This window comes from Dermacentor variabilis, chromosome 2, assembly GCF_050947875.1.
Source record: "Dermacentor variabilis isolate Ectoservices chromosome 2, ASM5094787v1, whole genome shotgun sequence".
In the NCBI taxonomy this organism is placed as follows: domain Eukaryota; kingdom Metazoa; phylum Arthropoda; class Arachnida; order Ixodida; family Ixodidae; genus Dermacentor; species Dermacentor variabilis.
The window spans coordinates 130078720-130098271 of NC_134569.1; the positions used below are offsets into that span (position 1 = coordinate 130078720).

Sequence of the window (19552 nt, forward strand, 5' to 3'; positions counted from 1 at the left end):
ACACGATAGTTTCTAACGGTGTTTAATACGCTGTTGAGGGGAGCTAAGCCATGTAAGCACTGGGTCAAGCACCAAAGCACTAACGTAATCTCATTTACACAGCGTCGGGTCGAACGATGATATTATATATAGTGAGTCTGATCGCCTGCAATATAAAGCCCCTCACTTTTTAATAAAACAACAGGACTGATGCGAGGTTTCGTAATGAAGGGTCACGGCTTCGTTTCTCTGCTTTCACGACTACGTTAGAGCGGAATTCATGCAAACAATTTAATAGTGCTGCATTTCATGGCATATATATATTCATAATATATTCCATTCTTTTTTACACTTGTAAACACTCTGTCTACTCTGGCAGCTATTCCTAGCAACAGTAACAAGTGAAACTCTGTGAGCCTTATAGCTCTTTACTAATGCTTGGAGAGTTGTTTAAGAAGTAGTATGTACGCGAAAAAAAGAAAAGGAGAATGGGGTGGGTTATTTGTAGTTTCGCACTTATGACACCGCACAATTTCATCGAAGATGAAATGCAACTGGAAAGAATGAAAAGCTTTTTTTTGTGTGTGTGAGAGGCAATGGAAGACAGCTCGTCCTACAACAAGAAAACATACCCATATTTGTTGCGTGCACTCGCCAGCCTATTTATATACTGTAGATATACAGGCTGTCCCACATAACTTGAGCCAAGAATTTAAAACTCAAAGGCGCGTCGGAAGCGAATCGAACCGAGCGCCTACTATTTGCAATAGCCTATAGTAACTCAGAGAATTTTTTTTCTTTTCCCCATAGCTCAATAACGAGGTTAATTACCCAACTTCTTATTTATTGGCTTAGGACCCCGAGTATGATGCGCACATTTGTTGAGCACCTTCAGAAACCCCCGATTGAGTTGTTTCCTTTACGATACGTCTCACGTAGTCCTTTTTTCCTGGTTGCAAAGAGAGCTCGAGAAATATGCAAAAAAGCCACGTGACGGAGCGCTTGTGCAGTGGTATCGTGCCGCTCTCAAGCGTGCGTCTTCGAACAAGGTCGGCTCCCGTCGGATGACGGCGAAAATGCATGCCGCTGGCCGAGCGCTGCCGATGAGAGAATGAACGCCCTGCCGCTTCCTTGTCGCCAGTCGCGATGCAGCCAACCTTCTTCACCGAACGCGCGCTTGAGAGCAGCACAATACCACTATGCAAACGCTCCGACACGTGGCTTTTTTCACATTTCGCGGGCCTTCTTTGCAACCTGGACAAAAGGGTTACGTGAGACGTATCCTACAGAAAACAGCTTGATCGGTGGTTTCTGAAGGTGCTCTACAAGTCGGCGTATCATACTTGGGGTCCTCAGCCAATAATCAAAAAGTTTGGTAAATAAATCTAATTAATTAGTCAGTTAGGGGGAAACAAAAATGCGTTTGGTTGAATTCGCTTTCAACGCGCCTTTCATATTTAATTCTTGGCTCAAGTTATGTGGCGCCACTTGTATGCTGTCATCATTCTATCTATTTATTAGTTTAACGATGAAGATCCGATAAGTGCTGAAGCTTCTTTTTCTTTGTTCCACTCTAAACGTAATGACCACTGGTCTAAGAAGAAAGCAACCATCGTCGATTTTTATTACGGAATGTAACCAATCGTGTCTTTTCTGTCAAGTAAAACTGCCACTAAAGGGACATAAGCAAAAACACATGACAGGTGTCTGTTTCATGTTTGCGTTTTCGTGTCCATCTCTTTAGCACCAGTTATGCCTGACAGTAAGTACCAATCTATGCCAGAACGTTCTTCAGAAGTTCTTGTTACTATCGACATCACAAATCGACCTCGTTCACCGTTTAGTAGGGAACCTAAGCAATCGCAATAAGATGTCGCACATTGGCAGATATCAGACTTGTCGCATGACATGTTCCCACCACTGAACACTACCGCAGGAGGCAATATGCTACAAGAGGCAACTCTGTCCGTCGTTCAGTGTTAACCCCTCATATCGTGCGTGAATAAAGTATCATGTGCAGCACGGGGAAATGCGCATTTAGCATTTCGTTTATTGTGAAAATAAAAATAAATGTGGAGTAGTTCTTAAGAGACGGAATAATATACACAAAGCAATAAAGTGCGTCATGCAGGGACACAGTGAATAACGGCGAATACACTTAAATAGCGCAATGACCCAAGATAACTAAGAGAAGCAGACGCTCAATTGCGCTTTTGCGGGTGCGATCCTTTTCGATCTTTGTCCAGTGGTTTTCCGATTTTACAATAGTTCACGGAAACCAACTCGTCCAGCTCTCTATTTCAATACCGGTAAGAGAAAGCAAGCCCTGGCGTTAGTGGGGCCCTGAAGAAAAACAATATAATTTACCCCGGAAAAAGGAAGCGCATAGGCTCGTCACATGAAAAGTTCGGAAAACAAAATGACACAACACTTTGGACTTGCATACAGAATTTTACGAAGCTTAATTTCCCGTTAAGATATCAAGAATTTGTTATTCAATGCCTGTGCTCACTAATTATGTATTTGTAAAATGTCCTGATAGTACATCTATAATTATTATAAAATCCTGGTTAGTATACTTACCCATGAAATCTACATTGTAGTAAGAGGTATATTTTGACTTCCTGTTTTGTAATTTCTCTATTATAGCTTGATCACACGAAAAGATGGCAATTATCTCACAAAAGCGGCGCGCAGTCCACTTTACCACATCGGCGATACATTTATTTCTTTAGCAGCAAGCCCGCTGTGTAAGCAAATAATAGTGGCTGCTCTGCAACTATGTCGTAAATAGCTACACCCAACATTCCACCTATGGGCGATACATTGTCCGTTCTTGATATGTTCCTCAGAAGAAATCTGGTTAATTGAGCAGTGACTCGCAACGTTTGGGCAGGCAGCATATTTAGTTGAAGAGGGCGAAACATAGCGCAAGACACATCCGCTGACACACGCATTCTCACACCCACACGAAACGTACGAGTACAAACAGCTAAGTTACTCTACGAAGACAATGCCAACTTTACATAGCCCGACTGCTTTGAAATTTCTTGAGCGAAAAGCCTTGGCAGTCTTGCTACTTAGGTACTGCTCACTTTGCTAAGCGCGCTCTTTTTTTTTCGGGGTTACAGTTTGTCAAGAGGCTCTTACTGAACAGGAAGACAGTGGGGATTCTTGAGGGGGGAAAGCGGGCGGCAACTTCAGAAAGCAGGTTCATGGCGTCCGGAAGCATCTATGACTACTGCTGAGCGATGGTCATGAAATGTGAGTAATAGCTATAGGAACTGGCATCGTCTGGCTCCTACTTGCCTATTCTATTGATGCATCCAGGTAGTAGCGATCGGGAAGCGTAAGTTTGAGGCCAGTACAATTTGACAACGTGTAAAGCACTTTTCCGTCAAGAAAGAGGTCAGAAAAAAAATGTCTCGCTCATGGATGAATACGATATGCCGCTGTGCTCTCAGTACCAGGTCGGAGGTGCCAAGCACGTTTCATCACCATGATAGAAGCCGCTCACGCACAATATCCCCATTTACTGTGAGCGTCACAAGCTCTCTTCACGAGACAGCATCTTGTAGTTCTTATCGTCATCAGTCTTATACTGACGGCACAGAGGCACACGTTTATATGACAGAAATAAATATTTCGAGCTACCGAGGCAAGCATCCTGACTCATCAATATTACCTTATTTTCATCTCGTCGAGGTCACTCTGTGTAGATAATGAAGTTGGTTATCCTCAAGTTTTTTTGTAAATATTGGTGTTTAAAGAAACCACAGATGTGCCCAACCTAATTCTCCTATGCTTTAAACTGAGCAGCTCCTGCCTTATCATGCTCCTGTCATGAGCCATCAGCTCCTGTCATATCGCGAGTATATTTGTTCTATATTGCTAAGTATTTACTGTACGTGCGTTCGTCTACTCAACCGAAAATCATTGTACATCTATAGGTGATCTCAGTAAACTCCGAGAACTCTTAATTATTTATGCCACTGTGCTTGTATATCACCTGTTGCTTCCTATCTAAGTACCTTCTCAGGGTTCCTAGATTTGTTTTCAGAAAATTTTGTGTTGAGCCTCTGTGAGTATACTTGCTGTATTTCGCGCATTTTGGGTCTTCGTTTTGTTTGCCATACGAGACGGCGTAGCTGGTGCCATCTAAAGCACCGAACTGTCTTTTGATATCATGCCAATAAAGCAGCTGCCAATCAAATATTGCAGCACGTTTTGATAGTCTGCTGGGGTCTTGTTGCTTTTCTTCAAATGTGCAGATAAAGTCCGAAATCATGACAAACACGAATTTGACCAGCTACACGAACCGTCTTAGCCACATGCTAACAGGTGCCTCATGCAGGCAAGTTTATGTACACTGAGCAATGCCTATTTAATTGCAACGAGAGGGTACTACTTTCTCAGTTCATAACATTTCTTATCCTACAGGCATTTTCATGTGTCTGCCTAGTATATGTGTATTTCAATTTTTTTTATATATTTTCTATTAAGGCAAAATTCAAGATGCGCTGTGAACAGCCTTTTAAGCCACCGCCGGGTGTGGTATTTAAAACATGTACAGCTTTTCTCTAAAAAACGTGAATTGCTGTATCTCTAATTGAAGCAACTGGTGAGTTAACTCAACTGAGCTTCTGTGACGCCATTTTTGCCACAAAACTCACGGCAGCGGAAAACAGGTTACGCTGTCCACAGCCTGGGAGCACCGTAACCGTTAGAGAACTTTGCTAAGCAAGCACCTGAAAGACTTGCGCTTGAAGTTCCTACTTTCATTAATTTGAGACGACATGCAAAGGAGTAAGTGTGTGTGTGTGTGTGTGTGTGTGTGTGTGTGTGTGTGTGTGTGTGTGTGTGTGTGTGTGTGTGTGTGTTTCAATTACATGTATCAGATATTAGTTAACAGGCTATTCCAATTAGCATACGTATATGCATGCAGCACTGCTTCGAAGTTCTTAACGCAGCGCAAGAGAAAACATTTTTGTTGTAGGGTATCCCTGGTCTTTCTGCAAATGACACAGTTCCCATTTTCTTCATTGCCATGAAGATAACTGTCCTCGCATCAGGATTACGCAGACGCATATAAAAACCATATTCACAGTCGAAGCGGACGCATCGGTTAGGGGCCTTTCTTATCTGCCTCAGTTCTGTGAAGAAAGTAAGACTCAAGTATTTTACGTGCTCAAATGGTCGATGCCGCGCAATAAGTTTTCTTAATATCAGTGCATCTTTACTTGCGGTCCTACACTAACGTATTAAAAACAACAACAAAATAAAAAGCATAAAAGGCAAATACATTTTAGCTAATGAATTCCTGCAAATGAAACACATTCAGAGCGTCTTGATTACAAATGCAGTCATGGATAAGGTTGAACACCCACAGAAAAAACATATCCCTACGAGAGACGACGCGCTAAACTTTCCATTGTGTGGGCATTGTACAATACGAGAGGGTAAAGGCATGCGTTGAGAAGGACGTAGGACTTCGAGACCACACGGAATAACAGCGTGTGGTTAGACAATGTATCACATTAGTACCTTTAGAAGAGTGAGTACAATATGCGCGTCCATAACGACAGGAACACAGAAAACAGCTACTCGATACAGATAGGGTTATTCAGTGCCATCGTCTTAAGCGAAACACAAATAACTGCAGGTGCTCTGCTATACGGAGATAGTCATAGTATGCATGACAAGACACTCATAAAGTTTTCTCTCATCCGCACAAAAGACATACAATAATATCACAATCAACACACTGTACACTGATGCGGCACTAGGGCACTTCCCTGAAAGTTTCACCCTTGACTGTTTTGTGACACAAGAGGGTCATCACGTGGTAAACCACACCACTCTGGTCACTCATACTGTCCGTGGAAAAAGTTGCAACCCCTGAACGTGTCCATCACTGTAGCTTTCACTTTCCCATGTGCGCTTGATGACGAGCTTGTGAAGAACAGTCTTTAACGCTTTGGAGAAAACACAGTCCAAATGCACGAACATGCTGACAGAAATACTCGATTTTGTAGCAATCGGCAAAGTAAGTGGTTGAGCAAAAATAAAGTACGAAGCCAAGATGCCAAAGAAAGAAAGAAACAGGGCTTTGAGAAACACGCGACACTTGAGCGAATGCGAAAGGCGCATTGCCAGAGGCCAACGAACAGCGCAGAGCCCCGTGCGCTGTTGGAGCCTCCAACAAAACACGGCGACTTTTCAACTGAGGGCATGTCTTTGGCACCTAGTTTGACACAATTGCTGCCAAAAAAGAACGCTATACAAATTACATTCGGAAAAGCTCTGCATTAAGCTAAGCACCCTTTGTGTTCTTGAAAGCTACGGTAAATGGAACAAACCTGCTAAGTTCTGCCACAACACTTGGGGCTGAAGGCTTCTTAAAAATAATATTAATCAGCTGGAGGTCAGAATTACACTCGAAAGTCAGTGTCTGTGGCTTTCGCCTGTGCCCCAGAGGCTAAAGCCGCAAGCACTAAAGCACGCAAAAATCCCAGTATTGGTACGGGTAGACGGGAATTCTCACAACAGCTCACTTCGAGAAGCCGTAGTACGTGTACGTCAACTATGCATCTTAGGCTCGGCTAATAGAGGCCTACCTGTTAATAAAAAGCTCTGAAGCGATGGTAAAGTTGCGATGTAGTTTAACCTGCGTTCTAATGGGACAATACAAAAATACTTGACAGGAGCATCGGCAAAAATTATAGTAAATTTTGTCCGCGTTCCATCGGTCAGCGCATATGCACCACAGCGGGAAAGAAAACACGCCTGCTGCTGCGCGGGGCGAAACTCATTCCTGTCATCTCATGGGCGGCTTCTTGCCGCAGAGTATTCTATTAAAGGCGTTCCGAAAGTCGGGACTGAATATAGTGTATATTATCGGGTTTATCATCGAGTTCGCGTAGCCCAGCCACAAGAAGAAACTGAACACCAGCTTGCCCGGGTCGCACGTCTCGCACAGTGGCATGACCAGCGCCATGACGAAGAAGGGCAGCCAACACATGACGAACACGCCCGTGATGATGGCCACTGTCTTCGCGGCCTTGCGCTCGCGCCGAGATTCGATCGTCTCCTCGACGTGCTTCTTCTCTCGTTTTGTGAGCACAAGGAGGCGGCCGATGCCCCCGTGCATGGCTTTGTTCATGCCGTTACTGGGCGACGACTGATTACTGCTGTTGTGGATAGGCGTGCCCACGGTGGTCATCGTGGTGTGCTGCGGCGTGTTCTCGTTGGACGCCACGGCCGACGACGTTGACGGCTCCTTGTGAACGATGAGCACAGCCTTGGCACCCGGCTTGTGGCGAATCCGCTGGCGCGCCACCTTAAATATGCGCCAATAGAGCAGGAGGATCATGATGAGCGGCACGTAGAAGCTGGAGCAGGTGGCAAACACCTGGTACGCGGCGTCCTGGCTCACCAGGCACTTCTTCTCGTGCAGGACACGGCTGCGCGAGTCCTTGTCCTTCCAGCCGAAGATTGGCGCTATGGACACCACGAAGGCCACGCTCCACACGAGGAAGATCATGATGCCCACCTTCCGTACGTCCCTCTGCCGCATGTAGTCCACGATGGTAACTGCCCAGTAGCGATCCACGGCGATGGCGAGCAGGTGCAGGATGGACGCGGTGCAGCACAGCACGTCGCAGCATGTCCACACGTCGCACAGCTCGGGTGGCATTCTCCATTCGCGCGTCACCTCGTACACGGCACCCAGTGGCATCACCAGGCAAGCCACCATCAAGTCGGCTACAGCCAATGAGAGCACCAGATAGTTGCTAACGGTGCGCAGGTTGCGCTCCCAGATGATGGCCGCGATGACGAATATGTTGCCGATTACTGTGGCGACGATCACCAGGCAGAGCAGCAGAGAGACTGTGATCACGACCGGAAGGTTCTCGTGCCAGGACTGGCTCAGATTGGCTTGCATGCTGGTCGTGTCGTTTGTTGCCCACGGGTCTTGCTGAGCGTTGCTCCAGTTGTCCTGGTGGCCACTGTCGGCACCATCGACGAGCACGCTGGCGTAGTGCGGGTTGGCACCGACCAGCACCGCCGGCCACTCAGTGGTGACAGCGGCGGCCCTGACGCTCATGTTCACCTGCGCCTCCCTAATACCTCCGCTCGTCCAGATGTCGGTTGTTCCGGCTTGTTTCTCAAGGTGCTCAGTCTGAACGTTCTCGGAAGCAGCGCCTCGAGTCGGTTCTCTCGTGTCTCTTGAATGGTTTTGTGCAAGCCATGGCGCCGTCAGCTGCTCTTGACATCGTCAATTGGTCCTTAGACAACACCTGCGAAATATGTAAAAAAGTGAAAACAAAAAACACAGTTTGCGACAGAACTGCTAGCGTCGACACATGATTGCAGCAAAACTGAACGCGTTCTATACTCGCAGAGACCTCCTATATTATACAAGAGGAAATGACATTGTTTGCAGGCAACCTAAACTGCAAATTCTAAATTATTTTTATTAGGTTTCATATGTATTGTCCTGTTTTCCCTAGATGTAACGCACGAAACTAGCAAAAAAGAAATGCACAAATGCTGGTTAGGTGCTAGATTATTTCAAAATTTCACACAACTGCTTACGCTGATGAATTGGGGCTTCATAAAAATTCAATGCTGCGGTATATATTGAGTAGTTAATGTGGCGAACTGGGCGTGTTGGTACATATTTGAAAAGGCGGCAGCGCTAAAAAGAAAGACACGGACGGAGAACGGATGACAAGGACGAGCGCTGATCACGATTTTGCGTGTCAGCGCTCATCCTTCTCGTCCCGTCTCCGTCCGTGTCTTTGTTTTTAGGGCTGCCGCCTTTTCAAATATTTAGTAGTATACCGATATATAGCATCGATTCATTCATGAATTTTTAACGCCTCAAACTCGTGCTCTGAGAGACCCTGCAGTGGTGAGCTCCGGATAAACTTTGACCACCGGTAGTTGTTTAGCATGTAGCCTACAAAGTACTACCACAACAGTAATTATGGGTTCCCCTAAATCAGGATACGGCTGCCGTGTCGGGACACGAATCCGCAATCTTGTGTAGAGTGGCTGCGCGCCACAGTTACCGAGTCACCGAGAAAGGAAACGTGTCATATAAGTAACCCAACGAGCAGTAAGTAAAACGATCCTCTACCAAAGCCCATAAATTAAAGGTGATTGATGACAAACAGAATTTCCTGTACACTTCAACGAAGTAGGAACGTATTTCTTAGTGAAAGCTTGCGGAGTAGCTAAACTCCGTCAGGCTCGAGGCCGTTTTATCAAAGGAAAGTCTAAATCAGTCAAGGAAGTTACGTAGTGCTCGTTTCCGGCTCCGTGTATTTCATAACTGAAACTGCGTTCTGTATTTTAAAAGTTAGTATGCAAGATATTCGCTCAACATTTCTATCACAGTTCTTATGAACATTGTAAATCCGGTTTAATAGCGCATTTCCAATTTTTCTCGAACCCTTCTCTAATCAGCATTACTGATTAAAATATGCAGTATATTCAGACCTTAGTGGGCGTGGTATTTATTTATTTATTTCCTTATTTCTTTGTTTACTGATTCAGTTTGTTAGTTGGTTCATACATTAGTTAATTAGTTATACTGTTTCTGTTTCATAGTATTATAGCAGGGGTGGGGAAAAGTAGAAAACAGTACAATAGTATACGAGAAGGCAAACACAATTAAATAATTGAAGTAGTCAGCATAAGCAAGAGTACACAAGCAAAAAAAAGATACAGGTAAGACTCTCTCTTATGCTATACATAATGATAAATGGCGAAGTGAACACGTCAATGGCTAAATAAAAATGAGGAAAGGGGCCTCGTCCGGACAATAGGAAAAATTACCGTTGACAATTTAGCTAGTTCGACTGTTCTTCAATTTTCTTCCTCTCACTTTCTCAATACATGCGGCTACCACGTGGTCCTTTCCTTTGATCCCGCGCGCGTGCAAATGATAAAAGCGCAGACAACAGAAACTTTGCTGTTGCCTCCTGTTTACGACATACAACGCGCACATACCGAGCGTCTGAAGAGGGCACGCATGCGTTTAAGAAACACCGTCCGTAAAGAAGAAGAAAACACAATCAACAGGAAACCACGCCTAGAAAGCAACAGCAAAGGAACAAGTGGCACCTTCTCATGAATATGATAATTGCGCGAAGGCTCGAGTACACAGAGAAGAAGACAAGAATAAGCTGACGCAACAGAGACGCACGCACTGCAAGAGTGAGGTTTTCCTGCCTAGCAGTTTACGCTTCTTACGCGCCAGCGCCGCCTAAGACCAAGCAAACTCGGTCACGCGTAAAGGAGCGCCCGCGGAAGCAACATTGCATGAGAAGCTGCTAATTTCATTTGCACCACGTACGCAGCGAGCTATATATCGAGGCGTACAAAAGGGCGAAATGCCTGTAGCAAAGTTGTAAGTTGTAACACGCTCGAAGAACGTGTCGTTGCAAAAAAGAGACGAGGAGTGTGGGGGGGGGGGGGCGGGGTAAGGGAGGACGCGCGAAGAACTGGGAGGAGTGAGTTGCCCCAACCAACATACCAGTGTTAGAACCGTTACATGGCAGGCAGTGCGAGTAGGGAAATGCTTTTTCTGGTACCGCATCGCGTCGCAGTTGCGTGCAGGGGATTCTCGGGCAGCGCAGTCACTGTCGCGCAGTGTAAAGGCACCTCGTTGACTTCGGAAGAATTCGCGTCGATGTTTGCGTGCTCCACCGACATCGGAGCCCAATAATACCCCATCCTTCCGGATTTTTATCTAGCTGAAAGCCAAGATACGAAACTACGGCGCTAGCTAGCAACTGCAAACTCTCTAAGCTTGCAATAGCGTACTCAGAAAGCGATCATTTTCAACACCCGACCTCAGCGTGCTCGTACTATGCGGGCGACCCCGCGCACTAACATTTATCGAAGCTACATCTCAACGCCCTCGTATGTCTCTTACACATTTCCCACTTCGAGCATAGCGGGATGCGCTGCGGGGCGCTCTATATACGCCTCGAGTTTCCTGTTAGATACCTCCAAAGTAGGTGAAGTCCGCCTGTGATGCTATAAAGAAATGCGTAATGGACAGATTGTGACGCACTAGTTACTCGCGTTCTTCCCTCGTGAGTGCTAGCGCTATGAGGCGCTGTGTTAATTAGACTGCAAGGCCTTCGGGATCGGCCCACATTTTTCGTCCGACATGTACCTACAAAGCGTGTGCCGTCAGTTATTATTTTATGGAAAAAAAAAACGTTCCGTAGGCCAAGTGCTACTATTTAATGACATGGCGCAACGTTGATTCGTGTTATGCCAGCTCCAATAATTTCCTTCTGGGTTCCCGTGGCTCGCGTGCCTTCTTAATTTTGCCACTAGGCTGTGTATCATTAGTAATGACAGTCACAATGGATGGGCAGCTTAAGGTGTCCACATACGGGACAAGGTAAATGTGCTTGAGAACGGGGCGAGGGCAATTTTTCCTTTGTTATTGTCAACGCTGAAACCACGAGGTAAGAAATGGTCACAAGCCAACAGCATGACGGGAGAGTTTTCTTCATTAAAGAAAATGGGCGTTTTAAGTTTGATTCACCGCTTCATTTCTGGGGTGGTGAAAACACTTACTTGTGGTACATTTTTTTACTTACGCAGCTTAGCACTGCGAAAATTACCTTCAGCGACTAAAGCAATACCATTGCGCCCTCACCCCCAACCCCCCTAAAGAAAGAAATCGTGGTAAATAAAAGGGCAAAGGCGAGGAACGTTTGTGTAGTCAGTGTCTTATAGTACTTATATCGCGAACCGACTTGTGTTCTCCCACGCTACTGAACAATAACAATGTTTGGATCTTCTATACCTAGCCTTCAAGCTCCCAAAAAAGCCATCGACACAAATGTAGGATATGACCACAAGAATCCGAACTGGTTTACCTCTCTTACGTCGCGCGGAATTTCAAAAGCACATGACACCCGTCAAAGCCCCGAAGCACAATGATTCTTATCGTTTCGGTGCCTCTTACAGATTGGACAAGCTATTGACAAGCGAAACTTCCAAAATCCCTTTCTACATTCGAGAACATGTTCTATGGCGCTTTGCAAATTGAATCTGTTTGCTATTTCTTCCAGATGTATTTTTATTGTCCTTTGCAAGGCTACTACGCCTCTCTTCGCACGGGGCGCATAGTCGCGCGCGCTTAATTTTGTACTCGTGAGCACTCTGCGAGACGTTCACAATGCATGGAATTAGTTGCTCCTAACTACTACTCCTCATCTTTCCAACTCTTCAGTTACTCAATGCACCTACACGTTCGAATGCTAAACATTTTTTACCAAGTTTCGCACTTCAGCGAGGCTTTAAGGTTTTCGGCATGTATATAAAAATAAATCAAATTCTGTTTTCTTTTTCCTTGCGAAAACTCTGATCTCATTCTGAGGCGCGCCGCGTTGGGGAACTGAGGACTAATTTTGACCCCCTGCGGTTCTATAACGGGCGGCTAAATCTAAGTACACGAGCGGGTTTTGTTGTGGTTGTTTTTCATTTCGCCCTTATTCAAATGTGGTCGTCGTGGCCGGTATTGAACCGGCGAACTCGAGCTCAGCAGCCCAATGCTGTGACCACTCCACTAACGCAGCGAGTTGCATGGTATTTACCGCACAGTGCCGGACATTCATTGGTATTCACGGCCCACACATTTTGCGTGACCTGGCCCCTGTCTCAACCCTTGCGACCATGCATTCTGGGCATTGGAATAACGGTGCGCGTATTTCGCGATTAACGACGTGGTATGCGCTCAGCGAGCGTGTCTGCTGACAGCTTCGAGTGACCTTGGATATTTCAAGCAGCGGTTACAAGCTAATACGCCCTAGCAGGTGCTGACGATGAGAGCAGTTATTCTAATAATGCAGTGCGCTGCGTCTCAGCCGGCAAAGTGGCACCAAGTGGACACGCTGCGTCACGCAAGATGAGTTGAGAGAGGGGAAGCTCAACTCTGCTGCGGTATCTGCACTGATCACGGCAACAGGTCAAGCTAGCGGTACAACTGGTGTTGGATGGCAACTAAACGCCCTCGTTCAGGAAGGACAAAAACACTAGCTTGCAGAAAAACCCTTAGTAAGAACAACCTCCTTGATGGTATGCCATGCCACGATATAACATAAACCATTAGGTTTATTTGCTGCAACCACATGATTCCTGCGATGATTGTGGAGAACGTTGCACGCCGGAAATTGAAGTCTCGTTCTTGTTCTCAGGCATCATAGCGTAGATTTTGTGAATTTGACGTTTCAGCATCGTTCACTTGGGAAAATGAAAGCGTGTTTTCATGCAGACTACCATCCCCTCACTGTAGCCCAAATATTCCAGAAGGATTATTGGGTATTGTGGATAAACATTTTGAATGTGTATAATACGCCAGCTGTATGCCTTCGAACAACTGCGTTCCACATCGATTTGAGCAGGAACAGAAGACAGGCGTCGATCCTCGACTCTATACTGAGGAACGATCCCGGTCTATCGTCGCGCGTTCTGTCCTATCGTTTGCTTGTGAATTAAACAATGAGATTGGGGCCCCCCACCGATGTAATCTGAGAACATGCCCACCTGTTTGGCACGTTCCGCTTAAAATCATGAAAATTTCTCGCACCTTGGTAACAAATGGTTTAGTCTGCCGCTCTCGCGCTATTCTTCGCCGGAAACATTTAAAACCTCTATAACGACGCAGTAACGTTTCCTTTCAGTTCTAAATAATTCTCGTACGGTCTCACTTTATTTTTGCTTTAATTGCTCGTTCCTAGTCTAGCATATTCAGGAGTTCAGAACAGCTAACACCGCCCCGACACAATAAAGGAGGTTCAAATGCAAAATATACTGTTAAATCTTTTGCGTTTTCGTCTTTTGTGTGAATAAATGGTTCGCAGTGCTCCCGCGCCGCAGTAATCAGACGCGCCAAGCGAGGAAAAACACAGCCATCCCGTCGCTACCCCCCCCCCTTTTTTTTTTACCTTGCGCGACAGTGCGTAGCTAGGAACACGTGCGTGATGGAGTGGATGGTTAGAGTTTCCCGGGAACGAACTTCGGTTCGGTTCGTATTCCTTGCTAATCAAAAAAAAAATTACTTTGCTCATCACAAAACTCAACAAAGCTCGCGAGCGCGTATTCCTTGTCGCGCTGAAAACACGGAAGGAAGGTGTGATTGCAGATGCAGCGGTGGTGATTGCTTGCGCATACTTTGCAGGATACTGTGCATGATGCTTTGGTGCTTTGCGTGAGCATGATGGGGGGCTCATCATGCTCTGACAAACAATTCAGGACTTGCAAATACAGCGTTTTACAAGGTCGAAATGAGCACCCGTTCCAGAGGTGTTTCGTTCTGACAGTGATATACGGTCGAAAAGATAAATGTAATGAAAAAGAACTTGTTTAACCGAAGATAGACTTTTTGTGATTATATAAAACGAAAATTTATTTCAACATGTTTAGACCTAATGCGTAAGGTCACCTTGCAAAATAAGGTAAATAGCAAACTCTCGACTATTGATCGCTCATAAGGGGATTTCATGGCACACATCTATGGCTGTCGGCATTGAAGGCGAATGAATACCTCTTGCACCGAGCCAATACAGCACAATATAACAACCATTACTTTGTCTCAAGAGACAAAGCTAAATGAAGTAAAAAGAAATGGTATACCTTTCTACCATCAAAGTGGAAGGGGTGGTTCAGGGCAAAAACATAATGAAGTCGCAGTTCTGCGCTGCAAAAACCCAGGAAGCACAGCGGAGAGAAATATGAAGACGGTGCTATATAAGAAATATGGTACAAGTATGCGGAGTGCGAAAAATTTTAGAATCACTCAAACCTAAAGAAGCTTGTCAGAGGGAGCTAGTAGCAAGAACACCGAAGGAGAAAATGCGTTTCTCTGCAGTCGTGTAGCAACAGAACGAGGAATCTGACCCTTACATACATCTCTTGCTGTTGTTTGTGAAAACATTGGTGCTGAATTTTTGATGTCGTAATTATGACACATATCTTACTGCATATAGCAAATGTTGGCGAAAATGAAAAGACGAAAGGAAGCAATGCTCTAGACACAGCTTGTATAGTGTAAAAAATATCTAAATTTACAGCAAGTATATAGAAATTGTCTTTACCGCCAAAAAATTTTTCTGTGATTATTCTATGACAGAAACCTCTCAAAAGAAAAAAGGAAGACATTTTCTGTTATTTTTAATCTCTATCCTATATATCGAGCCAAAGCTAAAATAAGACCGTTCTACATTATTTTACAATCCATAAAAAGTTTTGAATAACATATTATAGGTTCATTTCTCTTTCGTAAACGGCGTTTTTTTTTTGTTGTTGTTGTAGACATCGTGCTCAACGCGCTCTCTGCGCTACTGATCTGATGGCCCACGCCTTATCCAAAGCGGCTGCCCTTCAAGTCAACGCATCGTTAGAGTAATCTAGAATACACAGTTTTGTTTTTTTATTAAATGGAATTTAGGAGATGTTCTTGCCTTTACTTGGCGCCGGCTACTCCTTTTCACATAGGGATTTAAAAGAAATAACAAATCATAGTAGAACAATAATAGAACAATAATGAAATCATAACACAAAGTCCAGTTACGTAAGTACCAAGTATTCTATATCATTCTAGCGTGGGCGCACTGCTTCGTTTATTCTTCCGCCAAACTTAAGGAGGCATGCCAACGCCGCCAGGAAGTTGCCACACCGGAAGTGCTATTCTGGAAATCGTCATATTCCGCTATAGTGTCGGATCTGCCATCTTGCCCGCTATGATGGGTCTATCGGGCAGCTACGGCTTCTCTGACTGACTCAAAACGCCGCCATTACAGAGCTTGGTAATTCGGGGGAATTTGACGACGTACGGAAATGCAGCTCCTGTTCGCTGTGTTCTCACGAGCTTTGGCACCCGTTTATGTGCGTCATGCACGATTTTTGTTTTTCGTTTTCTTTTTCAGCTAAGAAGGATAACGTTGCCCTGGCGAATCCTTGATAAATACCTGACGAATCCCTAGCATCTATAGTACACACTGCTCCAACGTGAAAGTGGATACGTTCATTTTAACGCGAAGAAGAAAGGGAGGCAAATGGAGATTGAAGAAGCAGCACTAGAAGGATAGTTAAACAGGCGCATTCCATCCCATTCCACCAGCGAACCTTTATATGTTCGGGTACGCTCTACTTCCCGCAACGATTGCGCTAGGGCGCAAACATAATCAGAAAGCCACTTCACGAAAAAAAAACGTTCAAAATGTTTCTCGTTCTTTTTTTTTTCTTGCGAGCTAAAAACACTCGAGAGCATCTTCTACACCCTCGTGCGTATTTTTCTTGCCCGTATTTTTTTTTCTTTTTTTCCTAAATTATTTCCGCAGCTCACTTTATTTGTTTCTTTCGTTCTGCTTCCAGCTTGACCAGTGTGTGAACAAACCGAGCGTGCGACTCCAAATGACCGTGCGCACGGTCTCGGAAAAATGACTGTATTGTGCGCCGAGCCGCTGTTTACTGTGTCTCTGGAGTGCGCCAACCTGGGGTGCTTGCTGCTTTCTCCCGGCGTCTCCTCCCATACAAGCCGCCCATAGAGGGAAAAAAATCCACAATGCGCCGCCGCCCGAGACTGAAACAAGGCAAATAGACCCTCTTCTCGTTCCTTCTTTGCTTCCGAAGTCGCTTCCGACACTGTTGGCTGTTGGAAGGCACTTTCTGTTTCTGGGGAGCACACTACAAAGAGACTGAGCGTCTCCCTCCCGCAGCGCTATCAAACAGTGGGGATAGATCTGAGACTGCGGTGAAAAAAAAAATAAATCTAACCAAAGAAAGTTGGATAAACAGGAGGCAACATAGCGGGGTGATAACCTGGTACAATAGAAAAAAAATATCGCGACAGAAGTGACAGATTGCCACTTCTGTGAAATTATTAGCCACGCAAACCTCGCGGAATATTTCTGTCCGACGGCTTCATTAGCCTCATATCTTGATTGGAATGCAAGCGCCATTTCACCATATATGCCCCGATTGAAAAGCTCACATTGAGACGCGCTCATCGGCCTGAATGCTTAGAGCCATAGTCTGACATACTGCTCATGACGAACAATTTCCTTAGCCTGTTCAGGGAAGCATCAAAATAATTTCACTGGATGCATCCCTTTTGGAAACCGGTTAACAGCATATGAAAGCTTCAAGTCTCCTTGCTCAAGGTTCCTAACAGAAGTATGTGGACTACGTAGATGAGTTTCTCATTGATGCTACATATCTTGTATAAATGTAGATATCGTGCCTGGAAAATGAGAATATGACAAATTAGGTTTATTTGGACATGTGACCGCATTGTTATCGTCTACGTTTCTTTCTGTTATATAGCTTTGAAAATCTTTCGAAAACACATAACAATACTAGTTAATCCATCTTGCTGCTATCATAAAGCGTGTGATGTTGCGGGTACTTTTTGAGCGTTGCTCTCAAGTTCTATTTGTCCTTCTTGTGCAAAAAGAGCCACAGAGATGCTCCTTCTCTGCAAAATAATAATAATAATAATAATAATAATCCTGTACGATGTACGAATAAAATTGAAAAGCAGGATGTCTTTGGTGCGGTCGCCAGCTGCAGAGATATATATCGACCGTCGACTCGAAGTCATTTTTACGCGCTGTTGTAGAACCGGAAAGTGTAATCTTTGCTAACGTTGATGTGCTACGTCGTCAGTAAACGCCGCAGCGTCCCCCAATAGAAAATCCATGATAGCTCCTTCCCATCTCTTCCTTTTTACATGTTATCTTCCTTTGCGCTTGCTCAACTGTTAAGCCGGCAACTCAGCTCGGCCGGGGTTAACCTCTGTGTCTTCGCCCATCTCTCTTTTTCTCTCTCTCTCTGGGAAATACGCGCTCAATATAGCAGGATTAACTTACTGTAATTGTTACTGGAGCAGTAACCCATACTACCACTTAATCTCGGCCAATCCCTTCAGTCGCGGAAACACCTATGGCAACTTTGATGACAGAAAGGTTTTTACGCACCCACCGTGGTTGTTCAGTGGCTGTGGTGTTGGGCTGCTGAGCACGAGGTCGCGGGATCGAATCCCGGCCATGGCGGCCGCATTACGATGGGAGCGAAATGCAGAAACACCCGTGTGCTTAGAACAAGAACCCCAGGTGGTCAAAATTTCCGGAGTCCTCCACTACGGTGTGCCTCATAATGAGAGAGTGGTTTCGGCACGTAAAACCCCATTATTTAATTTTCAAATGTTTTTTATGCGAGGATCACAGGTGCAGCACGAGCCAGCCGCCATCATTCTTTGTAACAACGCTGTCGGAGACCGAGCCAAGTAATATGTTCTTTCGAGCATTTCCCTCATCGTCCTGAAAACATCACGTTGATATGCGAACGATGGTGCATTAGAAGGCGTCTGTCTTCTTAAATTCACAAGTTTTCCCATTTTTCAAACGTAATAAACAGTTTGATAACAGCAATCATTCTAATATATTATTTCCGTCCACAAAGGAGCACTTTGAAAACTGCAACCCCCCTCTCCCACCAATACAACGGAAACTTTGATATTCATGCAGCAACTTTTCTCAAGCTCACTGTCCGTTGCTACGGAGTGTCTTTCCACTCAGCGACCGGCAAGCACTCGCAGCTAAATATGTCACATAATGGACATTTATTACGCGACACTATTTTTCCGAGTTTGACATCTTCATTCCTTGTTTGTATTTAGACAGTTTAGTTATACAGAGTTCCACTCTCATGAGACCGACAGCTTCAAAGGGGAGGTAAAATAAATTTGGTAGTTCATCAAACACGCCAAAGTGCCGCACAGATAGCTTACAATGTCTGTACATTTCACTTAACTGATACACCAAATATTCATTTTTTCCCGGTTTCTTTTGTCCTCTGTGCTCCAGGTGTACGGATTTTATAAATGTGTCAGAGCGGGCATTCTCCATCGTATCTTGTCGCAGTAGCATCATCGCTGTAAAATTGCTTGCTTCCTTTATAACTAGGATGCCACAGAGAGAGAAAAAGATCCAAAGGAAAGACAAGGAAGTTAAGCATGGTCACGCCCGGTTGTCTACCCTACAAGTGGTTATGGAGAAGAGAAGAATATGAAGCACAAGCATTGTGTACACACGCGCATATGGATTCTGATCCAAGTATATCGACACGTAGTCACAAGCGCTCGCTTAGCCCAGTTGACTTTAAGGTGCGAATTATAGCATTTTAGTGGACTTGTCCCAGGGTTATTGCTTCCAAGAGCAGTTTCTCGAGTAACCGGCTGAGTCTACTACACATGGCATATCGTTGACAGCCAAAGGTGGTCAGAATGGGCGCCGTGGTTTCATCACATCCGCAAGAGTTGCACGCAGCGCTGTTGGCCTTTGCAACTAGGAGAATAAGCATTCTTGAATGCGACGGCCAACTACTGGGGTCACACAAAAGTTGTTTCATGACAGCAGAGTTCGGGTGGCAGGCGAACTCTCATGTCAGAGTCCAGTGGATGCAATCAGGATTTGGTGAAACCTCACGAATTCCAACGGCCGAAATGTGTGGAGACGAGCTGCTAGCTGGCCCTGGT

At 45.1% G+C, this 19552-nt stretch overlaps 1 protein-coding gene across 1 annotated transcript in view; it reads right to left on the minus strand.

Annotated features, from left to right (window-relative positions):
* Window positions 1–1314: 1314 nt before the first annotated feature.
* Window positions 1315–19552, minus strand: part of LOC142572684 (5-hydroxytryptamine receptor-like) — an 84825-nt gene continuing 66587 nt past the window's right edge. The window contains exon 2 of the mRNA XM_075681982.1: window positions 1315–8279. Coding sequence (XP_075538097.1) covers window positions 6797–8086 — 1290 coding nt within the window. The 5' untranslated portion in view covers window positions 8087–8279 and the 3' untranslated portion in view covers window positions 1315–6796. The remainder of the gene's footprint in view (window positions 8280–19552) is intronic.